Consider the following 21,515-nt stretch of genomic DNA (forward strand, 5'->3'; position numbering starts at 1 on the left):
AGCAAGAGGGGGTACCCCAGTCCTGGGGTACCGACAGTGGCCCCCGGGCCCACCTCGGGAGAGGTACGAACCCGCGGGTGGGGCCTACTATCGTGATGTGTTTCCACGCAAACTTGATTGCGTCGATGTGCTCATGTCAAGAGCGGGTGCTCCGGCCCCCTTGGAGGCCGGAACGCCGGTTGCCAGGTCCAGGTATTAGAGTGCTCTTCACAGGGCGTCGAAGGTGTAGGCTTAGGGTACGGAACCAAGCTAAGCAGCTACACAGACTTCGGATCGCTCAGGGAGCAAGCACCATCTCCCGGACCTTGAGTCGTTGCTGACGATCCGATGAAATATATCACCGGATCTGAGAGTAAGGTGCGAGAAACCAAGCCTTATACTAGAAGGGAGCTCGGGACCTCTAAAGACAGCAGTTCTCGGATACTAGAGTACTAGTAACAGGGTAGTGAAGTACGTAAACTTAGGGTACATTACCAGGCTAAGCTACGCGGAGCTTCTCTACCCCAGGATACGAGTACAACTTCTCCGGACCAGATCCTTAGGGGTCCGAACTGCCTTCTAGCATAAGGGGGTGTCCCTACCTGGCCACAAGCCAGCAACTTATCTTAGATTGTTAGCAATAATAGGAAGATTCCGTTTCAGAGGAAAGAAAAGCTAAACCAAGGCGAATAAATGTAATTAAGGTGGAGCCTAGATAAAACTGAGAAAGAAAATCTCCTTTATTATTGTGGTAGTCACGGTATACATCAGAGGTCGGGATTACGAGGTCGGACCTCTACCGCTCCGGACCGTAGCTTGCCTGTTTGTGCGATAGGGCCAGAGGTCGGGTTTACAAGGTCAGGCCTTGACCACTCTGGACTCACACGTAGGCGCCACGTTATCACAAAGGAGGAATTTTCTCAGTCCTATTTTAGGAGTAACCTTCGGCTGCATTCTATACAGCATGTCCTTCTCTGATTGGAAGTGGTACCACTACTCCTGGGTTCTTCATGGTTGTCGGAGGTGAAGGCGCCCTGGATGTGCCTGAACTGCATCATCCAGCATCACCTCGGGAGCTCGGGGGGGCTACTCCTTGCCTAAGAGCTGTCATATGCTTAGGTAGTATGAGACAAATTCTTTGGCTTTGAATGGTAGAGGCCCCCCCTGCCGTCGTCGTCTGCCGATGGAAGCCGGACGCCCTTGCGCAGCAGAAGGACCGGTGCGAGGCGTGGAGAGGTGCGGTCGTTCGCCGGCTTGTCCTTGGTGCTAGCGCCAGGGGCCCCCGCGCCTGGCGGCGGGGCCCTGTCTGCAGCAGCACCAAGCTCCTCGGGCGGTGCTGGCGACGGCAGGACGACACGGTCAACTTCCTCCGGGATGGCCGTCGGCTCCAGGCTCCATGTTGAGAGAAAGTCTTGAGCTGACGTCATGCCGCTGGAGAGGAAGCATGGCCGTTGCTTGAGAGAAAACCTTGAGCCGACGTAGGGGCGGCAGTGCCCAGCGGCGCCTCCGCTGTGCGTTGCCGCGCCGGCTCTGAGGTGTCGCCGTGGCGACGCACAACAAATGCCGCTGCCGTGCGCCGCCGTACCGTGGGCGTTGGCGCCCCAGTGCCATGGCATGTGGCGTGGGTGATGCCCTGCCTTCCTTCATCTTCTCGTTCGCCTTTGCAGAGGATGAACACAGCCCTAGAAGCCTGAAGATCCAGCCAGCGCCTGACCCTCCCCACGGACGGCGCCAAATGTCGTGGGATTTCTAGGGTACCCACAGCCGGGTGGCGGAACGCACCCGCCTATTCCCAGAGAGGGAGTGCTCGGGAAGGTACTAGGCGATTGGGCTAATCTAGCTCTGAGATAGGCACACAAGAACACACGATCTAGAGTGGTTCGGGCCGCCGGAGCGTAATACCCTACGTCCACTGGAAGATGTTTTGATCTTTGTTGTGTATGAATCTATCCTCTGCCGGGTCTTGGCTCTTACCCAGCCTGAGTTTTTCTTCTAGCGGGCGCCCCCTTTTATAGACCAAGGGGTGCGGATACATAGTACGTTGGGGCCCCGACAAGTGGGCCCAATGTGACTGTGCAGCATACTGCACAGAGTAGTCAAATGGCTACAGTGCTACGAATCTTTCCTCCGATACGCTTCCATGCCCTGCTAGCCCTCTGACGAAGGGTGGTCTTCTCTTGTCCTGTCAGCAAGGTGCCCGTTGGGGGAACGTAGCTTGCGGCGTGACCTGTTGAGGCTATTGTGTAGGCGTCATAATGGGTGAAGCCGAGCCGTCGTATCCACCTGTTATAGCAGACTGACAGGCGCGGCGTGGGCGGCGCCAGCAGCCCCACTATGCATCTTGGTAATACGCGATCAATAGTGCCCCCTGGTCAAAGAATCGCCTCGGCTTCCGCTACATCAATGCGGACGTCCTCCTACCGTAATGAATACAGCGGTAGGTGAACCTTAATATGGAGACCAAGCAGCTTTATATTCGAGTTCTGCGCTTGCAGACACGTGGCGGCCCCGGACCACCCCGAGGCAGGGTGTCGATTCCTTCCCGCTTGGCGAGGGGTCCAGTTACTATACCGGGGGTCCGAGACCCCAAAGGGGGTCCGGGATTCCTCGGGGACCCGGACCTCCACGGGAGGTCCGGAGCCTCTGGCTGTTCGGGCTGAGCGTCTGCTTCTTCCGAACACGTGGTGCTCCCGGACCTTTTCCAACCAGAGGAGGGGTCCGGGACCGTTGACGAGTGAACAGGGCTTCCGGACCGCAGTGGTTCGGCTGCTGGACATAGTTAAGGATAACTACAAAGCTCTTCTTGCCTTGACACAGCAAGATGGGGTACCCTAGTCCTGGGGTACCGACAGGTTTCCAGCAGCAGCAAGTTTGTTCTGGCATGGCAGTGTTATGCCTATGACTTTGGAGAGCCATGACTGTTAAAAATGATTACTCAAAATCTAAGCAAAAGTTCCATCCGTCAGAGGGCTACAAAAGGTATGCTAGCATCCAATTTTATAGCCAATCAATCCGATGCACTAAAAAATTCCTGCGGTTCTCCTGGCCGATCCACTTTTTCTGGTATGCATATACATGCAGACATTTCTGGATAAACTTTATGGCCAATCTAATTGAGATGGTGTGCATTCTTTCAAAAGTTTTTGGTTAAATCTTTCTGCAGCACCTAATTCACATGAAGCGACTCCACCACTGTTCCGTGCTAAACATTGAAATTGTTATAGATCAAAGCGCCTTGCTACATATTCATGTAATTGATTGCATAGGTATACTCCTTTTAGTCATCCTAATTGGGTTTGGTCATCTTATTGGGCAGTGTCTGGCAATGGCTTTGGCACAGCGACTGACACTGGGCCGAGCTGCACCGACCTGAGCCCCCTTTCCATCTGCCGGTGATCAATGTTGGTCTGCGGGTTTAACCTGGACAGATCAGTTGTCAACAAGTTGTTCGGTTCAGTGCATCCAACCAGACGAATTTCCAGCTAGGACACACATCATAACCACGTAATAATCTCCAATATGAAACTACTTCAATCCTTTTTGAAACTTCAGGACTTAGTTATCAAGTTGACACATGCTATTGTAGCAGCACTGTGCAGTGAAAGAAAAGGCTCATGGAATCGTCAGAAAGAAAAAAAATCATGTGGTGAATGATTACATACTTTTCCATGCTGTCTCTGTTTCTAGAGTTTGAAGTTTGAATTGCTTATTTATTGCCATGGATTGATTTCCTCTACTGTTATAGGGCATAAATTCAGGTACTCAGGAATTTAGAGCGTGGTGAATAAACTCTGTGCCAGCTTTGTACAGATCATACAAAATTGTTTGGGTTATTAAGTTCAACTAAACTCTAATAGGTTTATTTAACCAAAATTTTGTATGCCAAACATACCTCAACTGTAACTGGTATAGATAGAGTTATATTCGTCAACAAAAATTAGGCATGTTGTATTACTTGTAAGATGAAAGAAGTTATCATGGAGGCAGTTGATCAAAAAAAGTTATCATATTGTGTCAACAGGAAGGCATGATGGGTCATGGCTTCATCCTTGGCAGCTCTGATGCTGTTGCAGTTGGGTGGGCAAAATAAGATAGTAATATATTTGATAATAAAAGAGAGATGAATGTGTGTAAATAAATCAATTTTTGGAAATCCCACCTAGCTTTGTTATGTCTTCATTTTCTTCACACATAGGATATTTGCATCCAGGATACATGAAAGTCTTGCGTGTTTTCAATTGATCTACTGATATAAGCAGCAGAGAAGCATGTTTGGTCCAAGTGGCCTGCTAGGTATACACAGGAGGAATCTTGTGTTTGAAACATTGTATGATCGAGTAAACGCGCTTTCCTTATATATTTGCATTGTACATGTATAGCCCTTTTCTAAGGTATGCTTCTTCAGTCGATCTATCAATAAATCTAATACCTTCATATTCTTTTTCTTTTCTTTAGTAGTGACTGAGAAGTCCAAATATGTACTATAGATCTAACACTTAACATAGACTGTGTGCATGCATGATTCTTACCGTACTTGTCCGATCCACACACCATTTTATGCATGAGTACCTTAGTTTACGCCACCGCTGGAGGAATGAAAGTAACTGGGTGCACAGTAAGGCTAGTTTCCTTACTTGCAACCATTCCTACAACCTCCCTCATGTCGACATCCTTAGGCTCCATGCCCTTAGGAAGTTTCCAATCAAAGTGGTAGAGAAGGCTTGCTAGTGCGAGCTCTATGTTGGCCAGCCCAAGGTTAATACCTGGACACATACGACGGCCAGCACCAAATGGGATGAACTCAAAATTTGTCCCTCGAAAATCTAGGTTATTAGTCTCAAACCGTTCTGGTTTAAAGTCTTCGGCATCCTCCCAGTACGAAGGGTCCCTACCAATTGCCCATACGTTCACAAACACGGCCGTACCCTTGGGGATATCGTAACCCATGACCTGGCAGGTCTCTCGACACTGACGTGGGATAAGGAGTGGTGAAGTAGGATGCAGCCTTAGGGTTTCTTTGAACACTAGCTTGAGGTAGCTGATCCCTGACTTGGCGATGTCATCATCGGTGATGATGCTCTTCCCTTTGAAGGCTTGTCGCACCTCAGCCTGTGCCCTGGCCATCGCAGTTGGCGACCGGATCAGCTCTGTCATGGCCCAGTTCAGTATGGTCGAGGAGGTGTCGCTGCCCGCAGCTAACATGTCCTAGAAGAAACATTTGTAGCTTGATTAGTTCCGGCTGGATGAGGAAGGGAAGGTGGCGATAGAGTGATAAATAAAACTTACAAACATGAGAGCAATGATGGTTTCGTTTGTGAGCGGGATGGGCATGCTTCCGTCCTTCTGGAGCCTGAGCAGCAGGCTAACGAAGCTCTCATGGGCTGTCTTGTCGTCGCACTCCATGGCTTCCTTGGCCTCCTGGATGATCTGCCTGAGTATGCGATCGATCCTTTGGCGGCACGCGAGACCCTTGCGTGGCGCCGTGCCGAGCATCTGCATGATCCTGGAAGACGGGTAGAGGTCGGCGATGGTTATCCCCGACGCCAGTTGAGACGCCGTGTGGACGGCATCGAGGAACTCGTCCTGGTACTTGCACCGGCTGCCGACGCACTCCCTCAGGAAGGTGTCATTGACGAGCTTGGAGACAGCCGTGGAGAAGTCCACCGCGGTGCCGTTGGCGGCGGCCGCGGCCATGCCCTGCAGAAACCGCTTCACCTCCTCCTGGCGGATGTGCTTGAAGGACTGCACCCGGGTGGTGGTGAGCATCTCCTGCACGACGATCTTGCGGAGCTGGCGCCACCGCTCGCCGTAGGGCGAGAGTATCAGGTTGGTGGCCCCGTAGGTGATCGTCGCGCTGGTGGCCGGGGCGAACCGGTCGGCGAAGCGGGTGTCATTCACCTTCAGGATCGCCTGCGCGGCCTCCATCGACGATGCCACCAGCGCGGGCACCTCGCCGAAACGGAGCGTCATGAGGGGGCCGTGCTTCTTGGCGAGCCCGCGCAGGACCCGGAAGAGCAGCGGGCTGCTGACGAGGTGGTGGAGGCTGCCAATCACCGGCAGCATCCACGGGCCGGGAGGCAGGTTGAGCTTCGGCTTGGCGGCGAGGGAAGGCCTGATGATGAGCCTCCAGGAGAGGACGGCGAGCACCACGGCGGCGGCGACGGCGAGGAGCAGCTTGTCCTCCATGGTGCCGGCTTTCTAGTACTGGTGGTGTTCGACATGCATGGCGCCGGTATTGGCTTGATTTATAGGAAATCTAAGTATCAGATAAGCCAATTGTTACAGGTGTTTTGGAGAGTAGTTTGTTTTTTTTTCCTCACACATGCTTTGACGCGCAGTGCCCTCGCGCTCACGGAGCTCAGTTTTCAGCACATGTGCTTGTACGTCCTCCAAGGACTGGCGACCTTCCCGGCTTCCCGCAGCCAAACCAAATACGTCCACCTCTAGAGATGTGAATTATTAGTGCAACAATTCGACCCTTCCGTCCCCCACCCCAGGTGCCGCTGCCGCTGTCTGCTAATTACCGCCACTACGACGAAAAAACGGTTTCTGGAGGCGGTTCAAAACCTATTTCAGGAGCGGGTGCAGTATTCACCCGCTGCGCCCGTATCGCAGCTAGAAATAACTGTTTTGCAGGGGCGGATAATAGTATTTGCAGGAGTGAATTAGAGCATGACCTGCCTCTGGAACATCCATCCCGCCAAATATTTGAATGGTTTGATTTGAATTTTTGGAATCTCTTTCTTGCCATTTTTTAAATGTTTTTTATTCCTATCAATTTGGATCTAACAAACTATAGTGCACAATCGAATGTTATAGTGATCAACATAGAACCTGTTTTATAAATATAAATAAATAAATATACAAAATTAAATCATATAAAAATAGAAGATATATATATATTATTAAAGTGCATTATTAGAGTGCATCATTAAAAATGTTGTTTGAATACAAGTTTTTTTCTATTTACCAACACTACTAGAGGTGGCACGGTGTTAATGATTCTCCCACCTAGCTCTGCAAATGAGTTGGGTTGAAATATGATTAATGGGTTGGGTTTTGATATGGAGTGTGTTGGGTGCGGCGGAGCGGGTTTTATGTAAAGGGATATTTGGTTGGGAGCCACTGACTGCCACAGGCAGACTATTTTCGCCACGCTACAGTGTTTACTGTGGTAGTGAAAACGACCGCCACAGGTCTGTGGCGAGCCACGCCATGGCGTGGCGCGTTGTGGCCACTAACCAACAACCCCTAAATGCGGGTTGGAGTGGCCTGAAATGGATATTTTGTACAAAATATTATAGTTATATATAAATGTTGATCCCGTATTAATCAAAATCATGTCATATACTAGTTCACGTTAAGGATGGCTAACGTGCACCCTGTCAGTATTCATGGTTAGTGAAATTTGCATATTGCTTCCTGCATCGCTAACCGTCATGTTGAAAAGAAAGCTAACTGTAGGCATAGCATGCATGCAATCTCCTCGCACTCACATGCTTGTAGACTATGCCCTTTTTAGATGCATAAAATTTTTGGTGTAAAGTACTGTAGCACTTTTGTATGTATTTGATAATTATTATCCGATCATGGGTTAACTAGGCTCAAAAGATTTGTCTCGCAAATTACAGACAAACTGTGTAATTAATTATTTTGTTTAACTATATTTAATACTTCATATATGCGTTCAAAGATTCGATGTGATGGGAAATGGCAACTAAACAAAGGCTATCTATATATATAATCAAATAAATGTGTACTTACATAATTTGGGTCATGTAACATATAGGTCCCGGGTTCACTGAATGAGCTTGGTCAAAACTAATTTTCTACTTCACGACCAGACTGGCGTCACGAAAATAAATTAAAATATATACCAATCATCTTGCATACAATAGAGTCATTTACTGTTCAGTGTCTCTCTTACACCAAATCAGCATCAGCCACCAACCAGCGGTACTTTTTTCCTACAGCAAATCAGCACCAACTACCGGCCACAACAAGCCGAACAGAGCGAATGACTTAAAATATGATGAAAAACTTCCCATATCACATATTACAAATGTCATCGTGCATGAGGAAATTTCTCTCTTGCATGCATCTCATGTGCGGCCGAATGATAAGACAAATCAAACATGGACATATATATTCCTAATAATTTACATGGTTCTCTAGACTGCATCATCCATTCTCAAATAGTAGTCTGGTAGTCTAAATAAAATGCGTAGGCATATACGTGCACCTAGTCCTGCATCGTACCCATGCCCAGCACATGGTCATGCATGTCCTGCGACTAAATTAGATTATTGAATCAGGAAAAAAACTATCATATGCTTTCTAAAACTATTAAATAAGTCAACATTGACATCATATAGCCTCAATACATGGTTTATCCCTGTTGATCATCACAGTTTAAACATTGACATATCCTGGTGGAGTTAAACTTAAGAAACAGCGCCACGGCAAGTCCGGCGCTGAATATCGAATCACAGCATGGCTAATCTTGCTGAAATGAACGGAGAGTAGTAAAGTGTATACTCTTTTGCATATAGTTCAAATCATACAATGCATGATGTTCTAGTAATATAAACTCATGCATGATGCTAGATATGCCAGTTAGAGACTACTAGTCTCTCAAGGTCCACTACGACATACATGATGTAATGATTTGCTGAATATTAAACAAGCTTAGTTTATTTTGGGTTGCACGTACAGAACCCAATATGCATACACATCTTGCATGCATGCATCGATCGGCATCATGAGGTTCCGAAAGAAATAAGTTCATACTATATCCGAAAGAAAATGGAACACAACATGGTGTTCATCACTACGACAGGAGGACTGAAGACTTTTCTTTGATAGCTATGTAATAGGCAGCCATATGATTGTCAGATCGGTCTGGTGAATTTGTTCAAAATGCAAAATAGACTTTACCATAGCGTAGATCTCGTCGAGATGATCAAAATGCATATATGGAACGTCCAATTTGGACTCCGGATGAGAGAGATATGGCTTTGGGAAGTTCTGCACTCCAGGCAGACCGGTCAGACCGGTTTGGAGAAACGGTCAGACCGGTCCGGACTGCCCAATCTAGGTTAGGGGTTGGTTTTTGACACGAAATTAATTAGGGTTTCGACTCCTAATGGGTTAAAACCATTCCTCCCTATAAATATAAAGGGTCATGGCCGATTGAGGATATCCAATCGATCAAAACATATCAATCTACTACTACTCTTATTACTATCCGCCGTGGAGAGGGAGCCGTGAGAGGACTCGGACGCTCGCCGATCGACACGTGCCGGGGAGAGGACGACCGACGCAGGGATGTGGATTGGTCGCACGGGCATCGCGGCGCGCATCACCCTCTGCGTGTGGGCCTCGTGCTGCCACACCGCCTTCGTTGCGCCATGGCCACTCCGACCTCTTTTCGCTCTCTACGTGTGCGAGATCCGCGCGCGGCGGGTGTAACACCCATGTGTTAATCGTCTCGCTAATCATGAGTTAACTCGCTAATCGTGGACTCGAATTCGTCGTTAACGCTAATCGCGTTCGCGTAGTAAACAGCTACTTAGTTGTGTTCGATCTCGTTTTTGCCCTTGATCCGAGCTCCAAATCAACTTTCACCCAAAACGAAAGTTGTAGATCTTCTTTTTCTCTACAACTTTTATTTTGGCCAAATTTCATGTTCCCATATAGAATTTTGAGTTTCAACTTGTCAAACTCGGGCTAAAATCATTAAACGAGCAAACAGTGCCCCTCCTGTGCTCGGCACTGTGCCCCGACGCCCATACCGCCGCCGTGGTCGCCGGCGAGCGCGTCCACGCGTCGGCCATCGCGTTGAGCGCCGCTCTTCACCTCGCGGACGACCTCGAAGCTTCTGGTGCCGTCCCCATCCTCCTTTCTCCTCCTCAATGCACGACGAGCCAAGCTCGAGCGAGCAGCACCGAGCAACCGCCGCCGCTCGTCGCACCGGCAAGTCCTCGCCGCCGCAACTCGATTCGTCGCGCTCCGAACCACTACACCTCGCCCCGAAGCTCCTCCATCCCTCCACGAGCCCGGCCGTGCCCTACCCCGGCCGAATCGGCCTAGCATCGAGCTCAGACCGCCGCTTGCCATCGCCGTTTCCGCCGAGCACCGCCCCTCTCCGTCGACGACCCTCTCCCGGCCATCTTCCGCCCCAAATCGACCCACGGTGAGCTCAATCGCGGCCCCCTCCTACTCCCCGACCCTATCCTCGCCGGAATCCGTCACCACCGCCCTCGCAGTGCCGCCGCGCCGCCGTGGAACGCGCCGCCCGCCACCTGCTCACGCCGCCGGCTCCCCCTGCTCCAGCCCGTGCGCTGCCTCCGCGCGCCCTAGGGCCGCCGAGACCCGCTGGACGCGGTGCCGCCCACCTCCGCCGCCGGCCGGCCTTTGCCGGACCGGAACACCACGCGCCGCCGCCGCCTTGGCCTTGCGCCGTCCCATGCCGCCGCCGCCCTTGGCCCTGCGCCTCCCCGCGAGCCGTCCGCCGCCCGCAGCCCCGGCCGCCCTAGGCCTCGGCTCGGCGCCGCCGCAGCGCCGCCGGTCGGCCCCGCCGGCGGGGAGCGCCGCCGTGAGCCACCCGGCCGCGCCCCGCGCGTGCGGGTGCGAAGCAGAGGAAGGGGGGCGGGCCGGGTCGCTGACGGGTGGACCCCGGCTGTCAGCCCCCCCCTTAAAAGATGTTTTCCATTTTCTTATTTTAGCTGAAACTTTAAAAATCCATGTAAATTCACAGAAAAATGCGAAAAATGCCAAACCAGTTTTGTTAGGTTTCTAAAATCTTGATCTTCAGAGGAAAAATGCTTGAGCATGCACTTTGTCACTGTTACCCCTGTTAATTTTTGTTTTGTGCTTGAGCTAGTTTAATTATTACCGCTTATTCTATAGCTCTAAAAATTATGAAAAATTTGCAGTGGCTTACTCTTGGTATGTGTAATCCACTGTAAAAATTTCAGGTGCTAGTGATGTGCACTTTTGGGTAGATCTATTTATGTTCTTTTTCCTTGCTAGGGTTAGTTAATTGCTTTGATAGCAGTAGCTTTTGTTGGAAAATTTTGGGTGGCATGCTTACTGCTTCCGCATTAATCCGGTTAAATTTTGTTGCTAGGTCAGGTATGCAAGTTAGGGTTTTTGCTTATAGTTTGCCTAACCACGCACTTTTCTTTATAGAAAGGTTGTTAGTAGTTGTTTTTGGAAGGAAACACTTCAGGCTAATTCGAGTTAATCGTTTCATCGCATTATGTGCTTATGCTTTGCGCTATGTTCTAATTGTTGCATGACATATTTTATTCGTGTAGACGCCACGAACGAAGCTGTCCACGAGCTGATCGTTGAGCCGGTCCAGGAGCCACGAGCAGAGGAGCAGCAGCAGGTCGCCGTTGAGCACGCTCCAGCAGACCTAGTTAACCCCGCTGACCTGCAAGGCAAGCCCCGGAGCATAACCATAATTTAAATTATTCAATGTTTATTTAAGTATTGTGCATTTATGTTCTAGGAGTTGAATGGAACCATAGTATGCATGTTTTCCCTAGGTACTGTGGGCCTATACTAGTATGCAGGTGTCGATAGAAATGCTTTGCTAAATAGGATTTCGGTAGAAGTCGAGTGATTGCTATCACTCGCGAGTTTAGGATCTTGATCCCTTAGCTTTGGCTTGAAATGAATTGTTGAGTAAAGAGAAATAGAGACCGGGCGGAAATGAGTTGGTTTTGGTATGGGATGGATGGAAAGTTAGCTCCGCCTGTGTCGATTGAGGACCGTTCCGTTGTTGGCAGTGCTGATCGAGGATTGAACAGTACTAACCACATACCGGAAGTAGGAGGTAGTCGAAACCGGTAAGCTGTGTACCACCTTACAGCGGTAATTTGAATTCCGCCATGCTACGCTGGGCGTGGGAGTTGGCGGGTGTTGGATAGGATGCCGCCTCCGGGTTCTCCGGGAGTTCACTGCGAGGGGCCCATCACCTGGGTTTTAGCAGGCGTAGTTCAGATGCCGTGGTAATGTGGAAACAGTTGACGCGAGTGGCCCGACGGGGCTTGCATGTGTCGTGTGAGTTAGGTCCACCTTGCAAGGTTAAATCGGATCGATTCGCCGTGACTCGCGGTTATGAGAGCCTTGATCTCTTTGTCACATCGTAGTAAGAAAGTGGAATGAAAACGGAATGGAAAAGACTGGTTTGGAAGTTGTTAAAAGATAATCTGTTCCACCATGTGTGTTTTAGATGAATAGGCGAACTTAGTAATACTTGGTATACTAAATGGAGCTAAAATATTGAAAGTAAGGATTCACTTCTAGCAGCTTTTCAGCAAAAGAACTCCAGAGCCAAAAAGCTTTGCATGTCTAGGTAATGGGCTAAGTATACCCAGAGTCGGGTAAGCCTTGCTGAGTATTAGTATACTCAGGGTTGTTGTTGTAACCCCTCTGAGCAGGTTGTGTCCCGGCGGACTTCGAGGAGATCTGTGCGTCCTGGATTGGACAGCCGCTTCCTCAAGGATGGACCGTCGAGTGGGCCCCGTCTTCCCCGTGAAGATTGGGCAGGTTGGCGTCACACCGGTGGGCAGGTTGTGGAGCTCACATTTTATCGTTGTCGTAGCTATCGTATTGTATTTCGAACTCAATTTTAAACTTCCGCTGTGCGTTGAACTCTGTTGTTTGTATTTAAGACTTTTATGTAAAACTGGTGTTGTAAATTAATTTGAAGATTTCCTTATGCGGGTAACACCTGTGCTCGTCTTCGTACGGGTCTAAGTGCAATTGTGATCCTGGAGTACAGTAGTTTAATCGGGATTTTACCCGACAGCCTGTCAGGTTACACCGTTTTAAGTGCACAGTAACTGGAATAAGTATTAAGATGATGGTTAGTGCATTTAAGCCGGTTTAATTTGGACGGTGCTGCTACAGCTGGCATCAGAGCTCTAAATTGCACTGGGGTGACTACCTTGCAACGATTTCGGGTTTTCGAAAAGTTGACGCTAGATGCGCTAAGGAATAGAATAGATAGTTCGTATGCCCTAATTATGTTTTATATAAGTTAGGTGGCAACTAAGTATCTATTTTATTCCAGCACTTCCAGCTTTTACTTTTTGTTAAACCTTATTTCGGTAACGACGCACCTACGCTGAGGTAAGCAAGGTAAGCATTCTGGTAGTCCTTAGAATAGCCCACGTGTTTCATACGTGCGCGGGTCCCGTATGTTGAGCATACGAGGAGGTGATAAGGCTCGATTCAAACGAGCCTGTCGCTATCTGCCGCCTGATATGGAGTGCGGATTTCATGTCGTGTGATTGTGATCACGGCCATTTCGTAAGGCAATGTTACGAGATGTAAACCTGTCATGCGGTTGGCCATGACCGTGACCCTTGGGACACGTCTACCCTTGGATGTCCCGTAAGGCGAGTGTACGGGAAGTGAATACGTTGTTATGACGTATGTAGCGCTGCCCATTCAGCGTCGAACGTCTGGGTGCCATCTCTATAGTGGATGGTAATGTATGTGTGAATATGTGGGAAACTGCATATGCGTTACCCGTGTGGCGTAGGACACATGGGGGCCGTTCGTGTGTGCTGGCACGAAGGGTCCAGAAATGGATATTATATCTGTCTCTGTGTTCTTCTGCAGGAAACTAACCACGTTAAGCGCGTTATAAACTCCTTGATCGTAGGAACGACTAGTCTATATATAGGGAGAGTACGTAATTGTGCCACCGATTGTTCTCGTATACCATATTTTGGTACTTGTTTGAGTGAGAAACGCTAGAACGTGGCATGCATCTTGCATCTTGCATTCCTGAGTTGTTGTTTATTTTGTTACCTTCGGTTGCGCTTCACAAAAATTTATTTGGATCACCATATTTTTACTATGTGTTCTTAAAAATTTATTTGTGTTGCGTTGCCAAGTTTAAACCTGTTTCTTTTGAAAACTGTCACTTACGTCAGCGCTATGTGTTCTTACAGATGGCTAGCTTCACGCACGTGATCGTGGACGCTGAGGGTTGGGCGCACTCCAGTGCCCTCCACACCGGCCACTTTCCTCGTCTGCTGTGGCAGATGCTCAGGGCGTTTGACTACACTGAGCCCCCACAGTACTCCGGTCACGAGTCTAGCTTGCTGGGCACCGAGCGCTGTCAGATGATTGTGAAGATTCCTGCTTGCCCCGCTCGCTTGGACTGGGACTCGTGGCAGCTCACTGTCTATGGTAGGAAGCTAGCAGACTCCTGGGAGATTGCAGCTAGGAAGGCTATTGAGGAGTTCTCAGAGAAGCATAATGCAGAGGTGATAGATACTCCTTACAGTGTGTTTCCTCTGAGGGATGAGACTACTCAGGCCTATACAGATCGGGTGAACCGCAACCTGAACATCATGATGCCCGACTATAGCGTCAGGACAGCACTCTCGTTCAGCTACTCCTCAGCTTTGAGCAACATGTATGAGCAGCTTCGTGAGGAGAATGCGATATGCAGGAGCAAGGCTCGAGAGGCTCACCTCCATGAGCAGCACATGATTGGTACCCAGGACAAGATCAAGACCCTGAAGGCCAAGTCTAGAGCAAGGAAGATCAGGATTCAGGAGTTGCAGGAGGAGCTGGAGAACAGGACTCAGATGGTGCAGCACCTTGAGGGGCAGCTTCAGCAGGCCCAGGAGTGGATTGAGGACGCCCAGGCTCAGGTGCAGGCAGCAGCAGAGATGGAGGCTGATGCAGCAGAGGAGGAGCCAGAAGAAGAAGAAGAGGAAGAAGACCCTGAGGAGATCGAGGGAGTGTCTGGAGTCGAGTCGGGACCTGGGACTCCGTGAGGACGTGGATGGATAGTGTTGATTCTCCCCTTGCAGTGTAGCCTTACTGTAGGATAGTTGGGTAGGATGACCAACATAGATCTTTAGGCTAACCTTGGGTTGAGAATTCTTTTGTGGCTCAGTAGTTCGAGTCATGTAGGATAACCCTCCTAGTGTGGTGTGTAGCCGGGTCGTGTAAGACCCCGTAGTGGTGTGTTGTAGGGTCGTTTGTGAACCCTTCTCCCATGTTAGTTTGTTGCCGTAGCACGGCTTGGGTTGTACTGAACCTTGTTCCAGCTTAAGCAGCGTGGCTGCTTAATGTAAATTTCACTACCATGATGATCTTTTCTGTCAGTGTGTGAAATTTCAGAATTGAGTTGTGTTTTGATCGTCTTCGGATCTGAAACATTTTTTGAGCGAGGTTTAGTTTTGCATACGTTAGAGCTACTCTGGACGAAAACTTGTTGTGTTGATACATTTTTTCAACCAAAGCAAACTAGTTTATCTTCCCTCGGTGAACCATATCGTGAGGGGAAGGATTCATGCTGTGTGTTCATATTATATATGCACATTCTTTATATTGCATGAATTAGTCCTGATAGCGAAATGGCTAACCAGGGGAATGATTATTTTGCAGATGGGTGATAATCATGACAATGACAATCACGAGGCACTGCCCCAGCAACCTCCCTCTTTGGCTCAAGCTGTTGCAGCTCTTATCGCAGACCGCAACGAGCAGACGGAGTTGATAAGGCAACTGGTGCAAGCCCAGGTCAATGCCGGCACAGGTCGACATGCTCCCCCGCTAGCACCAGCAGAAACTGACTATGTCGGTTTTCTGGCCACCCAGCCACCTCTGTTCCATAAGGCCGATGATCCCCTTGAGGCTGATGCCTGGATTCGCACCATTGAGGATAAGTTCAGCATCCTCAATTGCACAGAGATGGACAAAGCCGCCTTTGCAGCGCAACAGCTGCGAGGACCTGCGAAAATATGGTGGGTCAATCATAAGGCTCTACTTCCCGCTGGTACACGTCTCACTTGGGATGAGTTTGTGGCAGCGTTTAAAGCTCACCATATCTCTACGAGCTTAATGAGGCGAAAGATGGCAGAGTTCCTAGCCCTGAAACAAGGGACTAACACCGTGCTGCAATATGCTCAAACCTTCAATCAGCTATCTCAGTACGGCGGTTTTCATGTGGATACTGATGAGAAGAAGCAGGATTGCTTCAGAAGGGGACTCAGCACAAAACTTCAGGACAAACTAGCTCTCACCACGTGCAACAACTTTACCGATCTGGTTAATAAAGCTATCACGCAGGAAGATGCCACGCTGGCACACAAAGCTGACAAGAAGAGAAAGGCACCTGCTGGATCCTCCAGCAATGCACCCCAGAGATACAAGCTGATTCAGACAGGGAATCAGCAGGCTTCAAACCGTCCTCCACAGCAGGGCCGTTGGGTCGCTAGGCCACCCCAGCAACAGCAGCCGTGGGTACCTCGTTTCCCGACACAGCAGCAGAGGCCCCTAATGCTACAAGCTCCACGCCCCACCAACTACCCTTGTTACAATTGTGGTAACCTGGGGCACTTTGCACGAGACTGCCGTCTGCCACCTCGGCAGAATATCTACAAGACTCCAGCACTGAGTCAAGGTTCCAGCCAGAAGGATCAGAAAAAGAAGGTTGTACCTGCCAAGACTGGTCGTGTGAACTACACCACTCTGGAGGAAGTTCCGGAGGGCACCCAAGTGATGGCGGGTACGTTCTCCGTTAATCACTGCCCTGTTACTGTGCTATTTGATTCTGGAGCATCTCATAATTTTATCAGTGAAGCATGTGTGGCACGACTTCACTTACAAGTAACATGCTTAGAGAGACCATACATTATTCAGACACCTGGCACCCGATTAAATGCTGGCCAAGTAGTTCGAAATGTTCCCCTTAGCTTGGGTGGGAAAAATTTTCCACTCACTCCCATTGTCCTTCCAAGCCAGGGGATAGATATCATACTTGGAATGAATTGGATGAAGAAGCATGGCGTTATCATCAATACCTCTTCTCGTATCCTTCAGTTCAACTCTTCCATGTATGGTTCTATGGACATTCATCTTTCCCAGCATGCAATTCCAGCCACTGTCATATACCATCTGGAGGGAAAAATTCTAGAAGTAATTCCGGTGATTTGTGAATACCCCGATGTGTTTCCTGAGGACTTGCCAGGTATGCCTCCCGATCGGGATATTGAGTTTGTCATTGAATTACAGCCTGGCACAGCGCCCATATCTCGAAGGCCATATAGAATGACTCCCAGTGAGTTAGCTGAATTAAAAATCCAGTTACAAGAGTTGCTGGATAAAGGCTATATCCGACCGAGCACCTCACCTTGGGGTTGCCCGGCTCTGTTCGTAAAGAAGAAAGATCACGGACTGAGGCTATGTGTGGATTATCGACCGCTGAATGCAGTCACCATCAAAAACAAATATCCACTTCCTCGTATTGATATTCTTTTTGATCAACTAGCCGGAGCTAAGGTATTCTCAAAAATAGATCTGCGATCTGGCTATCATCAGATAAAAATCAGACCGGTGGACATACCAAAAACAGCTTTCTCTACTCGTTATGGTTTATATGAGTATTTGGTGATGTCTTTCGGATTAACCAATGCTCCCGCTTATTTCATGTACCTCATGAATTCGGTATTCATGCCGGAGTTAGACAAGTTCGTCGTGGTCTTCATTGATGACATCTTGATCTACTCCAAGAATGAGGAAGAACATGCCCAGCATCTTCATATAGTACTTCAGCGTCTGAGAGAGCACCAGCTTTATGCCAAATTCAGCAAGTGTGACTTCTGGCTGAAGGAAGTACCATTCCTCGGTCACGTCATATCTACTGAGGGCATCTCTGTGGATCCCAGTAAAGTACAGGATGTACTCGATTGGGAAGCCCCCACTTCAGTTCCTGAAATCCGCAGTTTCTTGGGCTTAGCTGGGTATTATCGCCGATTCATCCCAGAGTTCTCCAGAATTGCGAAGCCAATGACTGAACTTCTTAAGAAGGGTGTCAAATTCTATTGGAGTGCTCAATGTGAGGAAGCTTTCCAGAAATTGAAAACACTTCTCACTTCTGCTCCAATCTTGGCCCAACCAGATACTACAAAACCATTCGATGTCTACTGTGATGCCTCGGGCACAGGACTTGGCTGTGTTCTGATGCAGGAGAACCGAGTGATTGCTTATGCATCTCGATCACTCAAGCGTCATGAAGAAAACTATCCCACTCATGATCTTGAATTAGCAGCTGTGGTCCATTCACTGAAGATCTGGCGACACTATCTTTTAGGTTCATTGTGCAACATCTATACCGATCACAAGAGTCTCAAATATCTGTTCACTCAAGCTGATTTGAACATGCGTCAAAGAAGATGGCTTGAGTTGATTAAAGATTATGAGCTCGAAGTGCATTATCATCCTGGCAAGGCAAATGTAGTTGCCGATGCGCTGAGTCGCAAAGCTCACTGTCATTGCATCTCAGCTATACCATTAAGCGAATCTCTTTGCTTTGAAATGGAAAAGCTGAATTTAAGTATTGTACCACATGGCACATTGGCTCATTTAGAGCTTACTCCTACTCTTCGTGATCTCATCATAGCGGCACAAAAGCAAGATAAGGGGGTGAAGGAAATTCAGAGAAGACTATCAGAAGGAGACCCTAAAGTGAATTGCTTCCACCGGGATAATGAGAATGTGTTATGGTTCAAGAACCGATTAGTGGTCCCTAAGAATCTTGAGCTTAGAAAACAGATCCTTGATGAAGCTCATACGTCACGATTATCAATTCATCTGGGTAGCAACAAGATGTACCAAGACCTGAAGCAACGATTCTGGTGGACTCGGATGAAAAGAGAAATTGCCAAGTTTGTGTCAGAGTGTGATATCTGTCGGAGGGTTAAAGCCAGTCATCTCAGACCAGCTGGGACTCTTCAACCCTTGAGTATTCCTGAATGGAAATGGGAAGACATTAGTATGGACTTTATAGTTGGCCTGCCTCGAACTCAAAAGGGATACGATTCTATTTGGGTTGTGGTCGACAGGCTAACCAAGTCAGCACATTTTCTTCCAGTCAGTACTCGTTATTCCACAAAAAGATATGCTGAGTTATATGTTGAGCGTATCTTATGCCTGCATGGTATACCCAAGACTATCGTCTCTGATCGTGGTAGCCAATTCACTGCTCGCTTTTGGGAACAATTGCATACTTGCTTAGGAACTCGGGTGATTCGCAGTTCTGCTTACCACCCTCAAACAGATGGCCAAACAGAGAGAATTAATCAGATTCTGGAAGATATGCTTCGTGCATGTGTCTTGACCTATCCACAGAAATGGGATCAATGTTTGCCATTAGCTGAATTTTCTTATAACAATAGTTATCAAGAAAGCATCAAAATGGCTCCATTTGAAGCCTTATACGGTCGTCGATGCCGTACACCTCTGAATTGGTCTGAAACCGGGGAAAGAACAATCTTTGGGCCCGACATGGTTCAAGAGGCCGAAGAACAAGTCCGCCTTATCCAAGCCAACTTAAAGATTGCACAGTCTCGACAGAAGAGCTATGCAGATAAAAGAAGAGATCCACTCGTCTTTAAAGTCGGTGATCACGTCTATCTGAAAGTATCACCATGGAAAGGCGTGCAAAGGTTTTGAATAAAAGGAAAGCTAGCTCCCCGCTACATCGGTCCATATCCAATTGTGGAACGATGCGGTCCTGTGGCTTATCGGTTGGAACTTCCAGCAAATCTTTCTGCAGTTCATAACATCTTCCATGTATCGCAACTCAAAATGTGCCTTAGAGTTCCGACTGAAGCTGTGGCAAGTGACTCGATTCAATTAGAATCTGATCTCACTTATTCTGAGCATCCTATCAAGATTATTGATCGCAAGGATCGAGTTACTCGTCGCACAACCAACCGATTCTACAAAGTTCAATGGAGTAATCACTCCGAAGATGAAGCGACTTGGGAGAAGGAGGAATTTCTGAAATCCAAGTATCCGGAGTTCTTAAACGCTCATCCAGGTACTACATCTTCGAACCCTTTCCGCATGTTTGAATTCTCTCATGCTTGAATCTCGGGACGAGATTCTTTTAAGGGGGGAAGGCTGTAACACCCCTGTGTTAATCGTCTCGCTAATCATGAGTTAACTCGCTAATCGTGGACTCGAATTCGTCGTTAACGCTAATCGTGTTCGCGTAGTAAACAGCTACTTAGCTGTGTTCGATCTCGTTTTTGCCCTTGATCCGAGCTCCAAATCAACTTTCACCCAAAACGAAAGTTGTAGATCTTCTTTTTCTCTACAACTTTTATTTTGGCCAAATTTCATGTTCCCATATAGAATTTTGAGTTTCAACTTGTCAAACTCGGGCTAAAATCATTAAACGAGCAAACAGTGCCCCTCCTGTGCTCGGCACTGTGCCCCGACGCCCATACCGCCGCCGTGGTCGCCGGCGAGCGCGTCCACGCGTCGGCCATCGCGTTGAGCGCCGCTCTTCACCTCGCGGACGACCTCGAAGCTTCTGGTGCCGTCCCCATCCTCCTTTCTCCTCCTCAATGCACGACGAGCCAAGCTCGAGCGAGCAGCACCGAGCAACCGCCGCCGCTCGTCGCACCGGCAAGTCCTCGCCGCCGCAACTCGATTCGTCGCGCTCCGAACCACTACACCTCGCCCCGAAGCTCCTCCATCCCTCCACGAGCCCGGCCGTGCCCTACCCCGGCCGAATCGGCCTAGCATCGAGCTCAGACCGCCGCTTGCCATCGCCGTTTCCGCCGAGCACCGCCCCTCTCCGTCGACGACCCTCTCCCGGCCATCTTCCGCCCCAAATCGACCCACGGTGAGCTCAATCGCGGCCCCCTCCTACTCCCCGACCCTATCCTCGCCGGAATCCGTCACCACCGCCCTCGCAGTGCCGCCGCGCCGCCGTGGAACGCGCCGCCCGCCACCTGCTCACGCCGCCGGCTCCCCCTGCTCCAGCCCGTGCGCTGCCTCCGCGCGCCCTAGGGCCGCCGAGACCCGCTGGACGCGGTGCCGCCCACCTCCGCCGCCGGCCGGCCTTTGCCGGACCGGAACACCACGCGCCGCCGCCGCCTTGGCCTTGCGCCGTCCCATGCCGCCGCCGCCCTTGGCCCTGCGCCTCCCCGCGAGCCGTCCGCCGCCCGCAGCCCCGGCCGCCCTAGGCCTCGGCTCGGCGCCGCCGCAGCGCCGCCGGTCGGCCCCGCCGGCGGGGAGTGCCGCCGCGAGCCACCCGGCCGCGCCCCGCGCGTGCGGGTGCGAAGCAGAGGAAGGGGGGCGGGCCGGGTCGCTGACGGGTGGACCCCGGCTGTCAGCCCCCCCCCTTAAAAGATGTTTTCCATTTTCTTATTTTAGCTGAAACTTTAAAAATCCATGTAAATTCACAGAAAAATGCGAAAAATGCCAAACCAGTTTTGTTAGGTTTCTAAAATCTTGATCTTCAGAGGAAAAATGCTTGAGCATGCACTTTGTCACTGTTACCCCTGTTAATTTTTGTTTTGTGCTTGAGCTAGTTTAATTATTACCGCTTATTCTATAGCTCTAAAAATTATGAAAAATTTGCAGTGGCTTACTCTTGGTATGTGTAATCCACTGTAAAAATTTCAGGTGCTAGTGATGTGCACTTTTGGGTAGATCTATTTATGTTCTTTTTCCTTGCTAGGGTTAGTTAATTGCTT

The 21,515-nt window shown here is 49.3% G+C and overlaps 1 protein-coding gene across 1 annotated transcript; it reads right to left on the minus strand.

The window, feature by feature from the left end:
• Window positions 1-4,120: 4,120 nt before the first annotated feature.
• Window positions 4,121-6,192, minus strand: LOC120656237 (zealexin A1 synthase-like). Its single transcript, XM_039934274.1, has 2 exons — window positions 5,266-6,192; window positions 4,121-5,184 (listed from the first exon to the last, which is right to left on the minus strand). Exons 1-2 carry the CDS (start codon window positions 6,163-6,165, stop codon window positions 4,555-4,557), a joined length of 1,530 nt encoding a protein of 509 aa, XP_039790208.1. The 5' UTR covers window positions 6,166-6,192; the 3' UTR covers window positions 4,121-4,554.
• Between the last annotated feature and the right edge of the window lie 15,323 nt (window positions 6,193-21,515).

Source organism: Panicum virgatum, chromosome 1N, assembly GCF_016808335.1.
Source record: "Panicum virgatum strain AP13 chromosome 1N, P.virgatum_v5, whole genome shotgun sequence".
NCBI classification, from domain to species: Eukaryota; Viridiplantae; Streptophyta; class Magnoliopsida; order Poales; family Poaceae; genus Panicum; species Panicum virgatum.

Coding starts and splice junctions, on each gene's coding strand:
- LOC120656237 (XM_039934274.1), bottom strand. CDS start 6,165: ATGGAGGACAAGCTGCTCCTCGCCGTCGCCGCCGCCGTGGTGCTCGCC. Junction 5,185..5,265: donor CCATCATTGCTCTCATGTTT/GTAAGTTTTATT, acceptor TGTTTCTTCTAG/GACATGTTAGCTGCGGGCAG.